The sequence below is a fragment of the Ovis aries genome, chromosome 1 (genome assembly GCF_016772045.2).
Source record: "Ovis aries strain OAR_USU_Benz2616 breed Rambouillet chromosome 1, ARS-UI_Ramb_v3.0, whole genome shotgun sequence".
Taxonomy (NCBI): domain Eukaryota; kingdom Metazoa; phylum Chordata; class Mammalia; order Artiodactyla; family Bovidae; genus Ovis; species Ovis aries.
Window position 1 is genome coordinate 259,442,681 of NC_056054.1, and position 14,435 is coordinate 259,457,115.

The 14,435-nt window shown below is 42.0% G+C and overlaps 1 protein-coding gene across 15 annotated transcripts in view; it reads right to left on the bottom strand.

Moving 5' to 3' along the window:
• The window catches only part of NEK11 (NIMA related kinase 11), a 281,512-nt gene that overhangs the window by 151,420 nt on the left and 115,657 nt on the right, over positions 1-14,435 (bottom strand). For all 15 annotated transcript variants that reach the window (XM_060395921.1, XM_042237186.1, XM_042237180.1 and 12 more), the window contains one exon: positions 11,124-11,209. In XM_060395921.1, coding sequence (XP_060251904.1) covers positions 11,124-11,209 — 86 coding nt within the window. The remainder of the gene's footprint in view (positions 1-11,123; positions 11,210-14,435) is intronic.

Consider the following 14,435-nt stretch of genomic DNA (forward strand, 5'->3'; position numbering starts at 1 on the left):
TTTTTAATATTTTATTTATTTTCTAATTGGAAGAAAATTGCTTTACAGTGTTGTGCTGGTGTCTGTCATATAGCAATGCAAATCAGTCATAATTACATATATATATATATATATATATATATATATATATATATCCTCCCTCATAAGCCTCCCTCCCCTCCCCCAATCCCACCCCTCTAGGTAATCACAGAGTGATAGACTGGGCATTGTATGTTATATAGTGGCAGCTTCCCACTAGCTCTTCATTTTACACATGATAGTGTTGTATATATGTCAGTGCGACCTTCTCCATTCGTCCCACTCTCTCTTTCCCTTGCTGTGTCCACAACTCCATACTCTCTGTTTGTGTCTCCTCTCCTTTCCTGCAAATACGTTCATCAATACAATTTTTCCAGATTCCATATGTATGTGTTAATATACAATATTTGTTTTTCTCTTTCTGACTTACTTCACTCTATATAACAAGTTCTAGGTTCATCCACCTCCCTAGAACGGACTCAAATTCCTTCTTTTCATGGCTGAGTAATATATATACATACCACATCTTTATCCATTCATCTGTCAGTAGACATCTAACTTGCTTCCATGTCTTGGCTATTGTAAATAGTGCTGCAATGAACATTGTGGTACATGTGTCTTTTTGAATTGTGGTTTTCTCAGGGTATATGCTCAGTAGTCAGAGAAGGCAATGGCACCCCGACTCCAGTACTCTTGCCTGGAAAATCTCATGGGCGGAGGAGCCTGCTGGGCTGCAGTCCATGGGGTCGCTAAGAGTCAGACATGACTGAGCGACTTCACTTTCACTTTTCACTTTCACGCATTGGAGAAGGAAATGGCAACCCACTCCAGCGTTCTTGCCTGGAGAATCCCAGGGACCGGGGAGCCTGGTGGGCTGCTGTCTATGGGGTCGCACAGAGTCGGACACAACTGAAGTGACTTAGCAGCAGCGTGCTCAGTAGTGGGATTGCTGCATTGTATGGCCGATTTATTCCTGTTTTGTTTTGTTTTTTTTTTTTTTTTCATGATTTTAAAGAACCTTCACAGTGTTCTCCATAATGGCTGTAGCAATTTACATTCCTTCCAACAGTGTAAGAGGGTTCCCTTTTCTCCACAAACTCCCCAGCATTTGTTGTTGGTAGATTTTTTGATGATGGCCATTCTGGTTGGTGTGAGGTAATACTTCATTGTGATTTTGATTTGCATTTCTCTAATAATGAGTGATGTTGAGCATCTTTTCATGTGTTTATTGGCCATTTTTTTTATTTTACTTTATTTTACTTTATAATACTGTATTGGTTTTGCCATACATCACCATAAATCCACCACAGGTGTACACGTGTTCCCAATCCTGAACCCCTCTCCCACTTCCATCCCCATACCATCTCTCTGGGTCATCCCAGTGCACCAGCCCCCCCAAGACTCCTTAAAAAAACTGGAAACAGAACTGCCTTATGACCCAGCAATCCCACTGCTGGGCATACACACCAAGGAAACCAGAATTGAAAAAGACACATGTACCCCAATGATCATCGCAGCACTGTTTATAATAGCCAGGACATGGAAACAACCTAGATGTCCATCCGCAGATGAATGGATAAGAAAGCTGTGGTACATACTGGCCATCTTTATGTCTTCTTTGGAAGAAATCTGTTTAGGTCTTCTACTCATTTCTCTTTTATTGCATTGTATGTTTTTCTGATTTTGAGTTATATGAACCACTTATACATTTTGGAAATTAATTCTTTGTCAGCTGTTTCATTTGCAATTACTTTCACCCCTTCTGAGGGTTGTCTTTTCATCTTGTTTATTGTTTCCTTTGCTATGCAAAAGCTGTTGTTTAATTGGGTTCCACTTGCTTATTTTTATTTTCATTACTCAAGGAGGTGAGTGAGAGATCTTGCTGCAATTTATGTCAAAGAGTGTTTCAACACTATGGTTTCTTCTAAGGGCCTATGTTTCTTCTAAGAGCCTATGTTTTCTAATATACTATGCTTCTTTTAAGAGCCTATGTTTTCTTCTAAGAGCTTTATAGTTTCTGGGCTTACATTTAAGTCTTTAATCCGTTTTGAGTTTATTTTTGTGTATGGTGTTAGGAAGTATTCTAATTTACGTGTAGCTATCCAGTTTTCCCAACACCATTTTTTGAAGAGGCTGTCTTTTCTCCATTGTATATTCTTGCCTTCTTTGTCAAGGATAACGTGTCTATATGTGTGAGGGTTTATCTCTGCAATTTCTATGTTGTTCCATTGTTTTTTATTTCTGGTTTTGTGCCAGTACCATACTGTACTGAGGACTGTGGCTTTGAAGTACAGTCTGAAGTCAGGAAGGTTGACTCCTCCAGCTCCATTTTTCTTTCTCAAGAATCGCTTTGGCTATTGGGAGTCTTTTCTGTTCCCATACAAACTATAATAATTTTTCTTCTAGATCTGTGGAAAATGGCCTTGGTAATTTGATAGAAACTGCATTGAATCTGTAGATGGCTTTGGGTACTCTAGTTGTTTTCACAATATTCATTCTTCCAATCCAAGAACATAGTATCCCTCTCCATTGCGTCATCACTGACTTTGCTCATCAGTGTCTTACAGTTTTCTGCAAATAGGTCTTTTGTCTCTATAGGTAGGCTTATTCCTAGGCATTTTATCTGAATGCAAGGGATTTCTTTGTATTAATTTTGTACCCCACAACTTTACTAAATTCACTGACTAGCTCTAGTAATTTTCTGGTGGCATCTTTAGGATTTTCTATGTATAGCATCATGTCATGTGCAAACAGTGAGAGTTTTATTTCTTCTTTTCCAATCTGAATTCCTTTTTTTTCTTTTTCTTCTCTGATGCTGTGGCTAGGGCTTCCAAAACTATACTGAATAACAGTGAGGAGCATGGGCATCCATGTCTTTTTCTTGATCTAGAGGAAATGCTTTCAATTTTTCACCATTGAGAGTAACATTTGGTGTGGGTTTGATGTATACAGCCCTTATTATGCTGAGGTAAATTCCTTCTATGCCAATTTTCTGGAGAGTTTTTTTTCTTTATCATTAAGGTGTGTTGAATTTTGTCTAAAGCTTTCTCTGCATCTACTGAGATGATCATATGGTTTTTATCTTTCAATTTGTTAATATGGTGTATCACCTTGATTGATTTGTGTGTACTGAATCCTTGTATCTCTGATATAAAACCCACTTGATTATGGTGTATGAATACTTTTAAAGTGCTGCTGGATTCTGTTTGCTAGAACTTGGTTGAGGATTTTGCATCTGTGTTCATCAGAGATTTTGGCCAGTGATTTCCTTTTCTGTGTGACATCTATGTCTGATTTTGGTATCAGGGTGATGGTGGCCTTGTAGAATGAGTTTGGGAGTTTTCCTCCCTCTGCAATTTTTTGAAATAGTTTGAGCAGGATATGTGTTAGCTCTTCTCTAAACATTTGATAAAATTTGACTTCAAGACATCTGGCCCAGGAATTGTGTTTGTTAGAAGATTTTTAAGTCAGAGTTTAGATTTCAGTGCTTATGATTGGTCTGTTCATATTTTCTATTTCTTCCTGGTTCAGTCTTGGAAAGTTATACTTCTGTCAGAATTTGTCCATTTCTTCCAGGATGTCCATTTTATTGGCATACAGTTGCTCATAGTAGGCTCTTAGGATCCTTTGTGTTTCTGTGTTTTCCATTGTAAACTCTTTTTCATTTCTCATTTTATTAATTTGAGTCTTCCTTTTTTACTGGTGAGTCTGGCTAATGGTTTGTCAGTTTTGTTTGCCTTTGGAATGAACCCGCTTTTAATTTTATTGATCTTTGTTATTTTCTTCATTTCTTTTTCATTTATTTCTGCTCTTGTTGTTGTTGTTCACTCAGTCATGTCTGACTCTTTGTGACCCCATGGACTGCAGCATGCCAGGATTCCCTATCTTTCACTGTTTCCCAGAGTTTGCTCAAACTCATGTTCATTGAGTCCAAGATGCCCCCTTCTCCTCCTGCCCTCTATCTTTCCCTGTCCTTAATATGTCTGCTCTGATCTTTATGATTTCTTTCCCTTACTAAATTTGGGGGGGTTTTGTTCCTCTTTTTCTTGTTGCTTTAGGTGTAAGGCCAGGTTGTTTATTTGATGTTTTTCTTGCTTTCTGATGTAGGCTTGTATTGCTACAAACCTCCCTCTTAGCACTGCTTTTATTGCATCCCATAAGTTTTGAGTTGTTCTGTTCTTATTGTCGTTTGTTTCTAGGTATTTTTAAAATTTCCTCTTTGATTTCTTCAGTGACTTCTTGGTTATTTAGAAGTGTACTTTTTAGCCTCCATGTGTTTTTGTTTTTTACATCCACCCCCCCCCCCCGGTAATTGATATGTAATCTTATAGCATTGTGGTTAGAAAAAATGCCTGATATAGTATTAGCTTTCTTAAATTTACCAAGGCTTGATTTGTGACCCAAGAAATAATTTACCCCAGAGAATGTTCCAGATAAGAAACTGCTACTGCTTTTGGATGGAATGTCCTATAAGATATCAGTTAGGTCTACTGTGTCATTTAAGGCTTGTGTTTCCTTATTAATTTCTGTTTTGATAATCTGTCCATTGGTGTTAGTGGAGTGTTAAAGTCTCCCACTATTATTGTGTTACTTATTATTTCCTCTTTTATAATTGCTACCATTTGCCTTATGTATTGGCGTGCTCCTATGTTGGGTGTATATATATTTATAGCTGTTATAATTTCTTTTTGGATTGATCTCTTGATCCCTTCACTATTATGTAGTGTCCTTCTTTGTCGCTTCTTTGTCTCTTTCTTTTGATTTCCATTTGCATGAAATACCTTTTTCCAGCCCCTCACTTTCAGTATGTATGTGTCCCTAGGTTTGAAATTGGTCTCTTATAGACAGCATATATAGGGGTCTTGTTTTTGTATCCATCCAGCCAGTCTGTGTCGTTTGGTTGGAGCATTTAATCCATTTACAATGTAAATGAATTAATTATTGATATATATGATCCTATTATTTCATTGTTTTCAGGGTTGTGGTTTTTTTTGTTTTTTTCCCCTTGATAGGTCTTTTCTTTTTCTTGTGTTTCCCGATAAGAGAATTTCCTTTAGCATTTGTTGTAAAGCTGGTTTGGTGGTGCTTTTGATTTCTCCATCAAATCTAAATGAGACTCTTGCTATATAGAGAAATATTGGTTGTGGGTTTTTTTCTTTCATCACTTTAAGTATATCCTGCCACTCCCTTCTGGCCTGTAGAGTTTCTGCTTAAAGATCAGCTGTTACCCTTAAGGGGATTCCCTTGTATGTCATTTGTTGCTTTTCTCTTGCTGTTTTTAATATTTCTTTGTGTTTAATTTTTGTTAGTTTGATTAATATGGGTCTTGGCATGTTTCTCTTTGGGCTTATCCTATATGGGACTCTCTGAGCTTTTTGTACTTGGGTGGCTATTTCCTTTCCCATGTTAGGGAAATTTTCAACTATAGTCTCCTCGAATTTTTTCTCATATCCTTTCTTTAATCTTCCTCTTCTGGGACCCCTTAATTCGAATGTTGGTACACTTAATGTTTTCCCAGAGGTCTCTGAGACTGTCCTCATTTCTTTTCGTTCTTTTTTCTTTATTCTACTCTGCCTCAGTTATTTCCATCATTCTTTCAGTTCACTTATCCACTCTTCTGACTCAGTTATTCTGCTACTGGTTCCCTCTAGCATATTTTTTATTTCAGTCATTATGGTGTTCATCGTTGATTGTCAGGCCACTGCCCACACTTTCCTGGGAGCCTGTGCAGTCTGGCATTGCCAAGGAACCCTCGAACTGGGGCCAGTTTCCCTGGAAGAACACATGTCCTGCCTCAGGCTGTAGCAAATGCCCACAGGCCTCTGCCACTACAGGCACTCCCCACACATCCCAGCTGTGTCTGCTGTACCTCTCCTATTCCCCAGACTGACTGAGCAAGGGAGCCCTGAGCTTTCTTTCTCCTTTGTTTCTTATCGGTCCCCATGTCTTCTCAGTCCGTGCCTCCATTTTAGTTCTGGGATTTGGGATCACCTTTACTGCCGTTGCTCTCAGTCCTTTTCTGGGCAGATGGCCTAGTCCTCTTCATTTGTTTGGCCTTTTCATTTTTAGCATCCTCCCTCATCTGCCGCATATTTCTCTTTTAATTTTGTTTAATTCACCGTGTTTGGAGTCTTCTTTCCTCCGCCTGCAAGGTTGTCATTCCTATTACTTCTGCCTCCACTGGGTGGGGGCAGACCAGTGCCGTGTGAAGGTCTCCTGTTGGCGGGGGGCTGGTGCCTGTGTTCTGGTAGGCGGAGCTGGATCCTGTCTCTCTGAAGGGCAATTCCATGTCCAGTGGCATGTTTGCGGGAGTCTGTGAGCTCAGTATGCCTTTGGGCAGCCTCCTGTCTGTGAACAGGTAGTGTTGTGCTCTTGTTTTGCTAGTTGTTTGGTGTGATCGTCTGGCACTGGAGCTTGCTGGTCTTCATGTGGGGTCAGGTTTTAGCATTGAGATGGACACCTTTGGGAGAGCTCTTGTTGATTAATATTCCATGCAGTCAGGAGCTTGCTGTTGTCCAATGTTCCAGACTCAGTCTTCCACCTTGGAAATTCAGACTCAAACCCTGGCTGGAGCACAAAGGCTCCACAAGCCACATAGCACAGAAGAGAAAAAGAAAGAAATAGAATAAATATCAAGCAAACATACAAACAAGCAAAAAGAATGGATGGACAAAAACCCATGACAAATGGTAAAAGCAACACTAAACATACAGGAACACACAATGAAACTCACACAAAGAAGAAAGAATAAAAAGAGGAACCAACAAAGAAGAGGCAATCAAACCAATAAACAAACATACAGATGAAAACAAACACTAAAAACTAGAGTAGCAAAAATACAAAACCAAAAACACAGGGGAAAATACAATATAATGAAAAACTACTGTAGAAAAAGGGAAAATACAATAAAATAATTTTTTAAAGCATTAAAAAAGGAAAAAGTAAGTAAAAACAAAAAATTAATTAACTAATAAAAAAATGAACAACAACAGACTGAAATGAAAAAATAAAAAAGGCAGAGAGAGTGGTAGTAAGAAGAATATTTTCCTGTGGCCTCACTTGTCCTTGCCACATAGTGAGCTCCAGCCAATCTGTCTACTTAGAAAGTCCTCTAATATTTCTAGGAAGGTCTCTGGACCTGTTGGCACTGTGGAGTCAGCTCAGACTCGGATCTGGTCTTACTCCAGCTTGTACTTGCTTCCAAAGTCCACTGCTGCTGCTACTGCTAAGTCACTTCAGTCCACAATTGCCCCCAAAGTCCACAATTACCACCAAAGTCCACAGCCTCAAGCTAATTGCGGGGATTTAACCTGCTGCACCTGCAGCTACAGAAGTGAATTCCCTTCTTCTTCTTTGGTCACACAGCTCCTCATGTTCAGCATTGGTTTTGGCCCCACCTCTGTAGACCACATTCCATTGTTTGTTCCCAGCCCAGACAGTGAAAGTCGCTCAGTCATGTCCGACTCTTTGTGACCCCATAGACTGTACAGTTCATGGAATTCTCAAGGCCAGAATACTGGAGTGGGTAGCCCGTTCCCTTCTCCAGTGGATTTTCCCAACCCAGGGGTCAAACCCATGTCTCTTGCATTGCAGGCAGATTCTTTACCAGCTGAGCGACCAGGGAAGCAAATACAGCAGCTACACAGGGCTCACTTGCTCAGTTGGCTGGGGAGCAGGAGAGGTACAACAGACACAGCTGGGATGTGTGAGGAGTGTCTGTGGTAGAGAGGCCTGCAGGGATTTGCTACAGCCTGAGGCAAGTAACATGCTCTCCCAGGGGAATTGGCCCATGCATGTGGGTCCCTCGGCAGTGCCAGACTGCACAGGCTCCCAGTAAGGTATGGGCAGTAACCTGCCTGCTCACAGCTTGGCAGCAGTTGCAGCAGCCTTCACACCCACTCCTGGGGTCACGGACTGCAGCAGTGGCCCATCCTGCCTCTGGCACTTATAAAGGTGGTGTCCTGCCATCTGCAAGTGTTTGGAGTTAGAAAGTCTCTTGTCTCTCTGGCTGGCCCAGGCTTTCCCCTGGACTCCCTCAACTGTGTTGTAGTAGCCCCTCAGTCTGTCTTCATTGCAGTTAAACCTGTCCTCTTCCTGGAGCCTGACTCCAAAGACTGAGCCTCAGCACCCAGCCCCAACTCACCATGGCAGGCATGCAAACAAGCATCTGAGACTGGGAGGTACGGGTCGGCGCTGATCCCTGTGCTGAATTCTCTCTCCTTTGCCTTCTGCTCACCTGTTGCTGTGCTCCCCTCTGAGGTTCTGAAGCTGCCCCCATTTCCCTCGGCGAGGGGGTTTCCAAGTGTGTGGAAACTTTTCCTCCTTTATAGATTCCTCCCTGAAACACAGGTGCTGTCCTGATCCCTCTGGCTCTTTTTTTTTTTTTTTTTTTTTTTCTGATTTCTTTTGCTCTACTCTGTTACATGGAGATTAGCTTAGAGGTCTTCTGCCAGTGTTCAGTAGATGTTTTGTAGGAGCTGTTCCACATACAGATGTATTTTTTATGTATTTATGGGGAGGAAGATGATCTCCATGTCTCACTCCTCTGCCATCTTGAAAGTCCCCCCTCCCCAGTAGGTATTTTCATGGCATAGTGATTAATTGCGTGGTTAAGAACATCACTGGGTTCAAATCCTAGCTCTTAAAGTGAAAGTGAAAGTCACTCAGTCGTGTCTGATTCTTTGCAATCCCATGGAATATACAGTCCATGGAATTCTCCAGGCTAGAATACTGAGTGGGTAGCCTTTCCCTTCTCCAGAGAATCTTCCCAACCCGGGGATAGAACCCAGGTCTCCCGCATTGCAGGTGGATTCTTTACCATCTGAGCCACCAGGTAAACCCAAGAATACTGGATTGGGTAGCCTATCCCTTCTCCAGTGGATCTTCCCAACCCAGGAATTTAACCAGGGTTTCCTGCATTAGGCTACATGCTATATGCCTTTAGACAAGTTACTCAAGCTCTCTATGATCATTTAAATTATGACCAACCTAGGTAGAGTATTCAAAAGCAGAGACATTACTTTGCCAACTAAGGTCCGTCTAGTCAAGGCTATGGTTTTTCCTGTGGTCATGTATGGATGTGAGGGTTGGACTGTGAAGAAGGCTGAGCATCGAAGAATTGATGCTTTTGAAATGTGGTGTTGGAGTAGACTCTTGAGAGTCCTTTGGACTGCAAGGAGATCCAACCAATCCATTCTGAAGGAGATCAGCCCTGGGATTTCTTTGGAAGGAATGATGCTAAAGCTGAAGCTCCAGTCCTTTGGCCACCTCATGCGAAGAGTTGACTCATTGGAAAAGACTCTGATGCTGGGAGGGATTGGGGGCAGGAGGAGAAGGGGACGACAGAGGATGAGATGGCTGGATGGCGTCACAGACTCGATGGACGTGAGTCTGAGTGAACTCCGGGAGCTGGTGATGGACAGGGAGGCCTGATGTGCTGCGATTCATGGGGTCGCAAAGAGTCGGACACGACTGAGCGACTGAACTGACTGACTGACTGACCTATTTTATAGGGTCACTTTGAGGTTAAATGAGCTAATTCAGGCAAAGAGCTTATAACAGAGCAAAGCATATAGTCATTACCTCTGAAAATGTTAGCCACTATTATTCAAGAGCCTCTTTCTTCAGTTAAAGTAATGTGCATATATTAAATGTACTGAAAGGTCTGCAGCCACATTCTTAATGGCATTCGGCTTGATTATAGCCCAATAGTGGAATGCCTTTTGCACTCAACTCCCTCCTGAAGAAACACTATGAGGAAATTTTAATGATTGCTAGGCAGTTCTCATTCTTCTGGAATATAGTTTGGACCAGAACCTCCAGGGGCCATGCAGTTTTCAGGAATACATATGCCCTTAGTCTTTGTAAGACCAAAAAGAACCCTCAAAACAGAGTCATATATCTTGAAAATAACAGTGACAATTTGAAATCAATATCTCATAATGTGAAAGACCACCCAAAGAATTGGATTTGAGCACACTAAAATTGTAAGCACAGTCAGGCAAACTGTTTCACAATTACAGCGCAAATTGATAGCTAAATTAAGTCCATTATTCCAGGTATCTACTATTCTCACGTATCCTGTTAATAAAATAAAATGAGAAGTTCCAAGCATTCTTGAAAAATTAGGTAGTAACCCAAAAAAACTAGGTTACAGGAGCATGCCTAAAGATATACCTCTTAAGGTACAGGGTATTTTAACTGGAAACCATGCAGTAAAAAATGACTGAATACCTTTGATGGACCTGTTCCCTCAGTTTGAATGTGGATATGGAAGACAAACATAGCACAGTTGAGAATCCACTGGACTGGGAGATAGAGAAGCATATTTGTGTAATTTGGCCTTGAAGATCATGCTGACAATGGCTAATGTTCTTACTTCACAGCCTTGCACAGCTCTGGGAGGGACTGTCACTCTCATTGGGTCCTCACAAAATTAGATATAGTTCCGGTAGCGAAATTATAGATTTGGTCTTGTGGTGCCCTTTGGATTTGTGCAGTAACAGCCTGCATAGCTGCACAGGGCTCTTCTGACATAAGCTAGTATTCTGGGCTCTTGTAAGTTATGGCATAGGAACTCTGAATCAGGCAGGAGAGAGAAATATGAAACACACATTCTGTAGTTCTTATGTACATCTCAAGAAAGTAAATTCTGGCTTATTTTCAATCGTCCCAAGACTCCACAGTGTCATCTTTTCAATAGATACTCTGCCAGTTCCTGTTAAACAAATAATATGTGACACCCATTTATGCTTAATCTGAATGTTCATAAGCATAACTGTCACTAAATGCTTGAAAGATAAATTTCTTTATATACTTACAGTGCAACTGCAGAGCTACCCTGCAGATCTGTAAGCTTTGTAGCTTTGTAGAGGTTTAAACTTTTATGGTTTGTAGAGGTTTAACCTTTTATGGTTTCAATTTGCTACCACCTGGGGCAAAGGGATTTGAAACATCAAGTTACTGAAGCGCCTTAATTTTTTGGCAAGACTTAAGTGAATTCTAGGATACTCCATGCAGTCAGCTTACCACTAATAGATTTTTTAAGATAAATGCATTTAACATTTATACTCAGTAGGCTTTTTTTAAATAAAGCAATTACTTACACAGCATTAATTATATAAGCTGCCTCCTCCTGACTATTCAAATTCTTGTCTTCCAGGGCCATTTCTGAATACCGACACATCAGGTCCTGAAAAAAGAACAGTCATAACATGCCTTAAAGAATCCTCTTCAGGGATGAAGAGGCATAAAATGACCAGGGGCCTTTTCTGATGTGTAATACTATTGACCGTGTCTGAGGCTTGAAATCAAACCCACCAGTAATATTTTTCTTCCTGTAAAGGGTTTAAAACATTACAGAGCAGCTCCTATGGGGTCAGGCCCCTGCCCACCTCTCTAACCTCATATTGCTCAGCCTGCTCTCTCACTTCCAGTCACAAAGACACAGATAGGCCTTTTCTCTGCTCCAAGAACACACAGCTTTCTCCCACCTCAGGGCTGTTAGTGGACAATGTCTTCACTCCCAGTGAAACCAAGCAGAAACCTGTGGGGCTCCTGGGCAAGAAAGTCTTTCTGTGTCACCTGTTTCTCATTTACAGGGAATAGACTCAGCCTCCATGACCTTCCCTGATTCCAAAGGGCAGGTTCAAATAGCTGTTGATCAGCGAAGGGAGGGGATGCAGAGACAAGGGAGGAGTAGGCAAAAAACAACAGTGCAGCCTTGGGGCAGAGTCTTGGTTCCCTTCGAGGGATGCGTATAACAGTATCTCTGAGCTCTTCTGCAGAACTAAAATCCTGAATAAATGGAAGATGTTAACTACTTGAGGAAGCATTCCTCATTCCACAGAGAAGGTCACAGTTTGGTAATCTCAGGGACCACAGAAGCTCATCAGGAGATCACTTGAGACCAGACTAAAGGAGTGAAGGCCCTGCACACACCCTGACCCTTATCAGTAACCCCACCCTTGAGCCTTTGCTATAAAGTGAAAGCGAAGTCGTTCAGTCTGACTCTTTGCGACCCCATGGACTGTAGCCTACCAGTCTCCTCTAACCATGGGATTTTCCAGGCAAGAATACTGGCTGCTGCTGCTAAGTCACTTCAGTCGTGTCCGACTCTGTGTGACCCTGTAGATGGCACCCCACCAGGCTCCCCCATCTCTGGGATTCTCCAGGCAAGAACACTAGAGTGGGTTGCCATTTCCTTCTCCAATGCATGACAGTGAAAAGTGAAAGTGAAGTCGCTCAGTCGTGTCCGACTCTTAGCGACCCCATGGACTGCAGCCTACCAGGCTCCTCCGTCCATGAGATTTTCTAGGCAAGAGTACTGGAGTGGAAGAATACTGGAGTAGGTTGCTATTTCCTTCTCCAGGAGATCTTCCCCACCCAGGAACTGAACCTGGGTCTTCTGCATTGTAGGCAGACGCTTTACTGTCTGAGCCACCAGGACCCCTGGATTGGAACACACAGTTTTGAGGGCATGAGCCCACCGTGTCCCCCTTTGTCTGACAAAGCAATAAAGCTATTCTTTCCTACCTCACCCAAAACTCTTGTCTCCAACATTTGATCAGCACTGGTGCACAGAGGCCAAGTTTCAGCATCACCAGGGCCAGGACTAGGGTAAGAGGGCACTCACCTCTCAGGTGCTAATTTAAGGGGCACAAGAAACTCAGTAACTAAGATAAATAATATTTTAATACAATAATTTTTTTAAATTAATGACAAAAAGCCTTGGAGAATACAATATCAAACCCAGTCCTGAACTTGCACCATTCCATTTCACTTTCTTTTCAAGCTGACCTTAGGTCTACTTGCCAGCAAAACCAATTTGCTAACACCAGATTGTGGTGCAGGAAAGTACAGTGTTTATTGCAGGGTGCCAAGAAAGGAGAATGGGCACCTAATATTCAAAAGACCCAAAAGCCCTGATAGCTTTTAGGGAAGGTTGGTTTTTTTTTTTTTTTTTCCCAAACTTTAAATTTGTACATTGGCATATAGCTGATTAACAATGTTGTGGTAGTTTCAGGTGAACAGTGAAGGGACTCAGCCATACATGTACATGTATCCATTCTCCCCCAAACTCTACCTCCATCCACTCTGGCACATAACTTTGAGTAGAGCTCCATGTGTTACACAATAGGTCTTTGTTGGTTATCCATTTTGAATATAGCAGTGTGTACATGACATTAGGGAAGGTTTTTTAAAGGCAACATTTGGGGTGAGGGTTGTAGCTCACAGACTTTCTTAGGATTGGTAGATGGTGAGGTGACAGGTGGGGTGGTGTTTTGGAAATCTTAATCATCAACCAGTCTGAGGTCTACATACTGGTGGTCATCATATAGTTACCACCTGGGTAGGGGGTCTTAGTTTCTGTAGAACAACTCAAAGATATGCAACACATCATCATATATATCCCTTGGGGGAAGACCTAGGATTCACGGAGCTATTGTTTAGGCTATCCTACTTTTCTTGTTTGACTGCTTTTCTTTTGTTTCTGCATTCCCTCATTTCTCTAATTAGTAATGGTTTGAGTCTGCATTTTGGAACTCAGGGAAGAGCTGCTGCTGCTGCTGCTGCTGCTGCTAAGTTGCTTCAGTCGTGTCCGACTCTATGCAACCTGATAGACAGCAGCCCACCAGGCTCCCCTGTCCCTGGGATTCTCCAGGCAAGAACACTGGAGTGGGTTGCCATTTCCTTCTCCAATGCATGAAAGTGAAAAGTGAAAGGGAAGTTGCTCAGTCGTCTTCTACGCTTAGCGACCCCATGGACTGCAGCTTACCAGGCTCCTCCGTCCATGGGATTTTCCAGGCAAGAGTACTAAAGTGGGTTGCCATTGCCTTCTCTGCAGGGAAGAGCTAAGAGACTAAAAAAGCCTTTTTCTACCATAGCAGTGGACATGGAGGGACTTTCATCCCTGGGAAAGCTCTGCAGTGTCCTGCTTCATTTTAGCTTCACCTTAATCCTAGCCTTGTTGGATCCTGTCCTTGAAATTTTGGTACTTTGCTACTATGGATTTTTTATTAGCATCACTTTGGATTTTTTAAACACTGCATTACAACACAGTTTATCTTGATTACTGAGTTTTGGGCATCCTCTTTAATTTTGCATCAGGGCAAATGCCTCATTTGTCTCACCCTATTCCCAGGGAATCTATTGGTTACCTTGTGAATTGTTTGTTGGCTCACATACCCTTCATTGTGGTTTTGATCACAATAACCAGCCTCTTAGAAGTCTGCCCTCAGACAAGAGGACAGCTATGTTCAGGGAGAGCTACAAGCAGCAGGGAGTTCCTACCACCTCCCCTTCCTGTCATGCTCATCCCACATCTTTAGGGGTTCCTCCTCCAGGGAATATCACCTAAGTCAGAGCTTTGTAGCACCCACTCCATGTGATCCCAACATTCTCACTCAGGCTTCTGT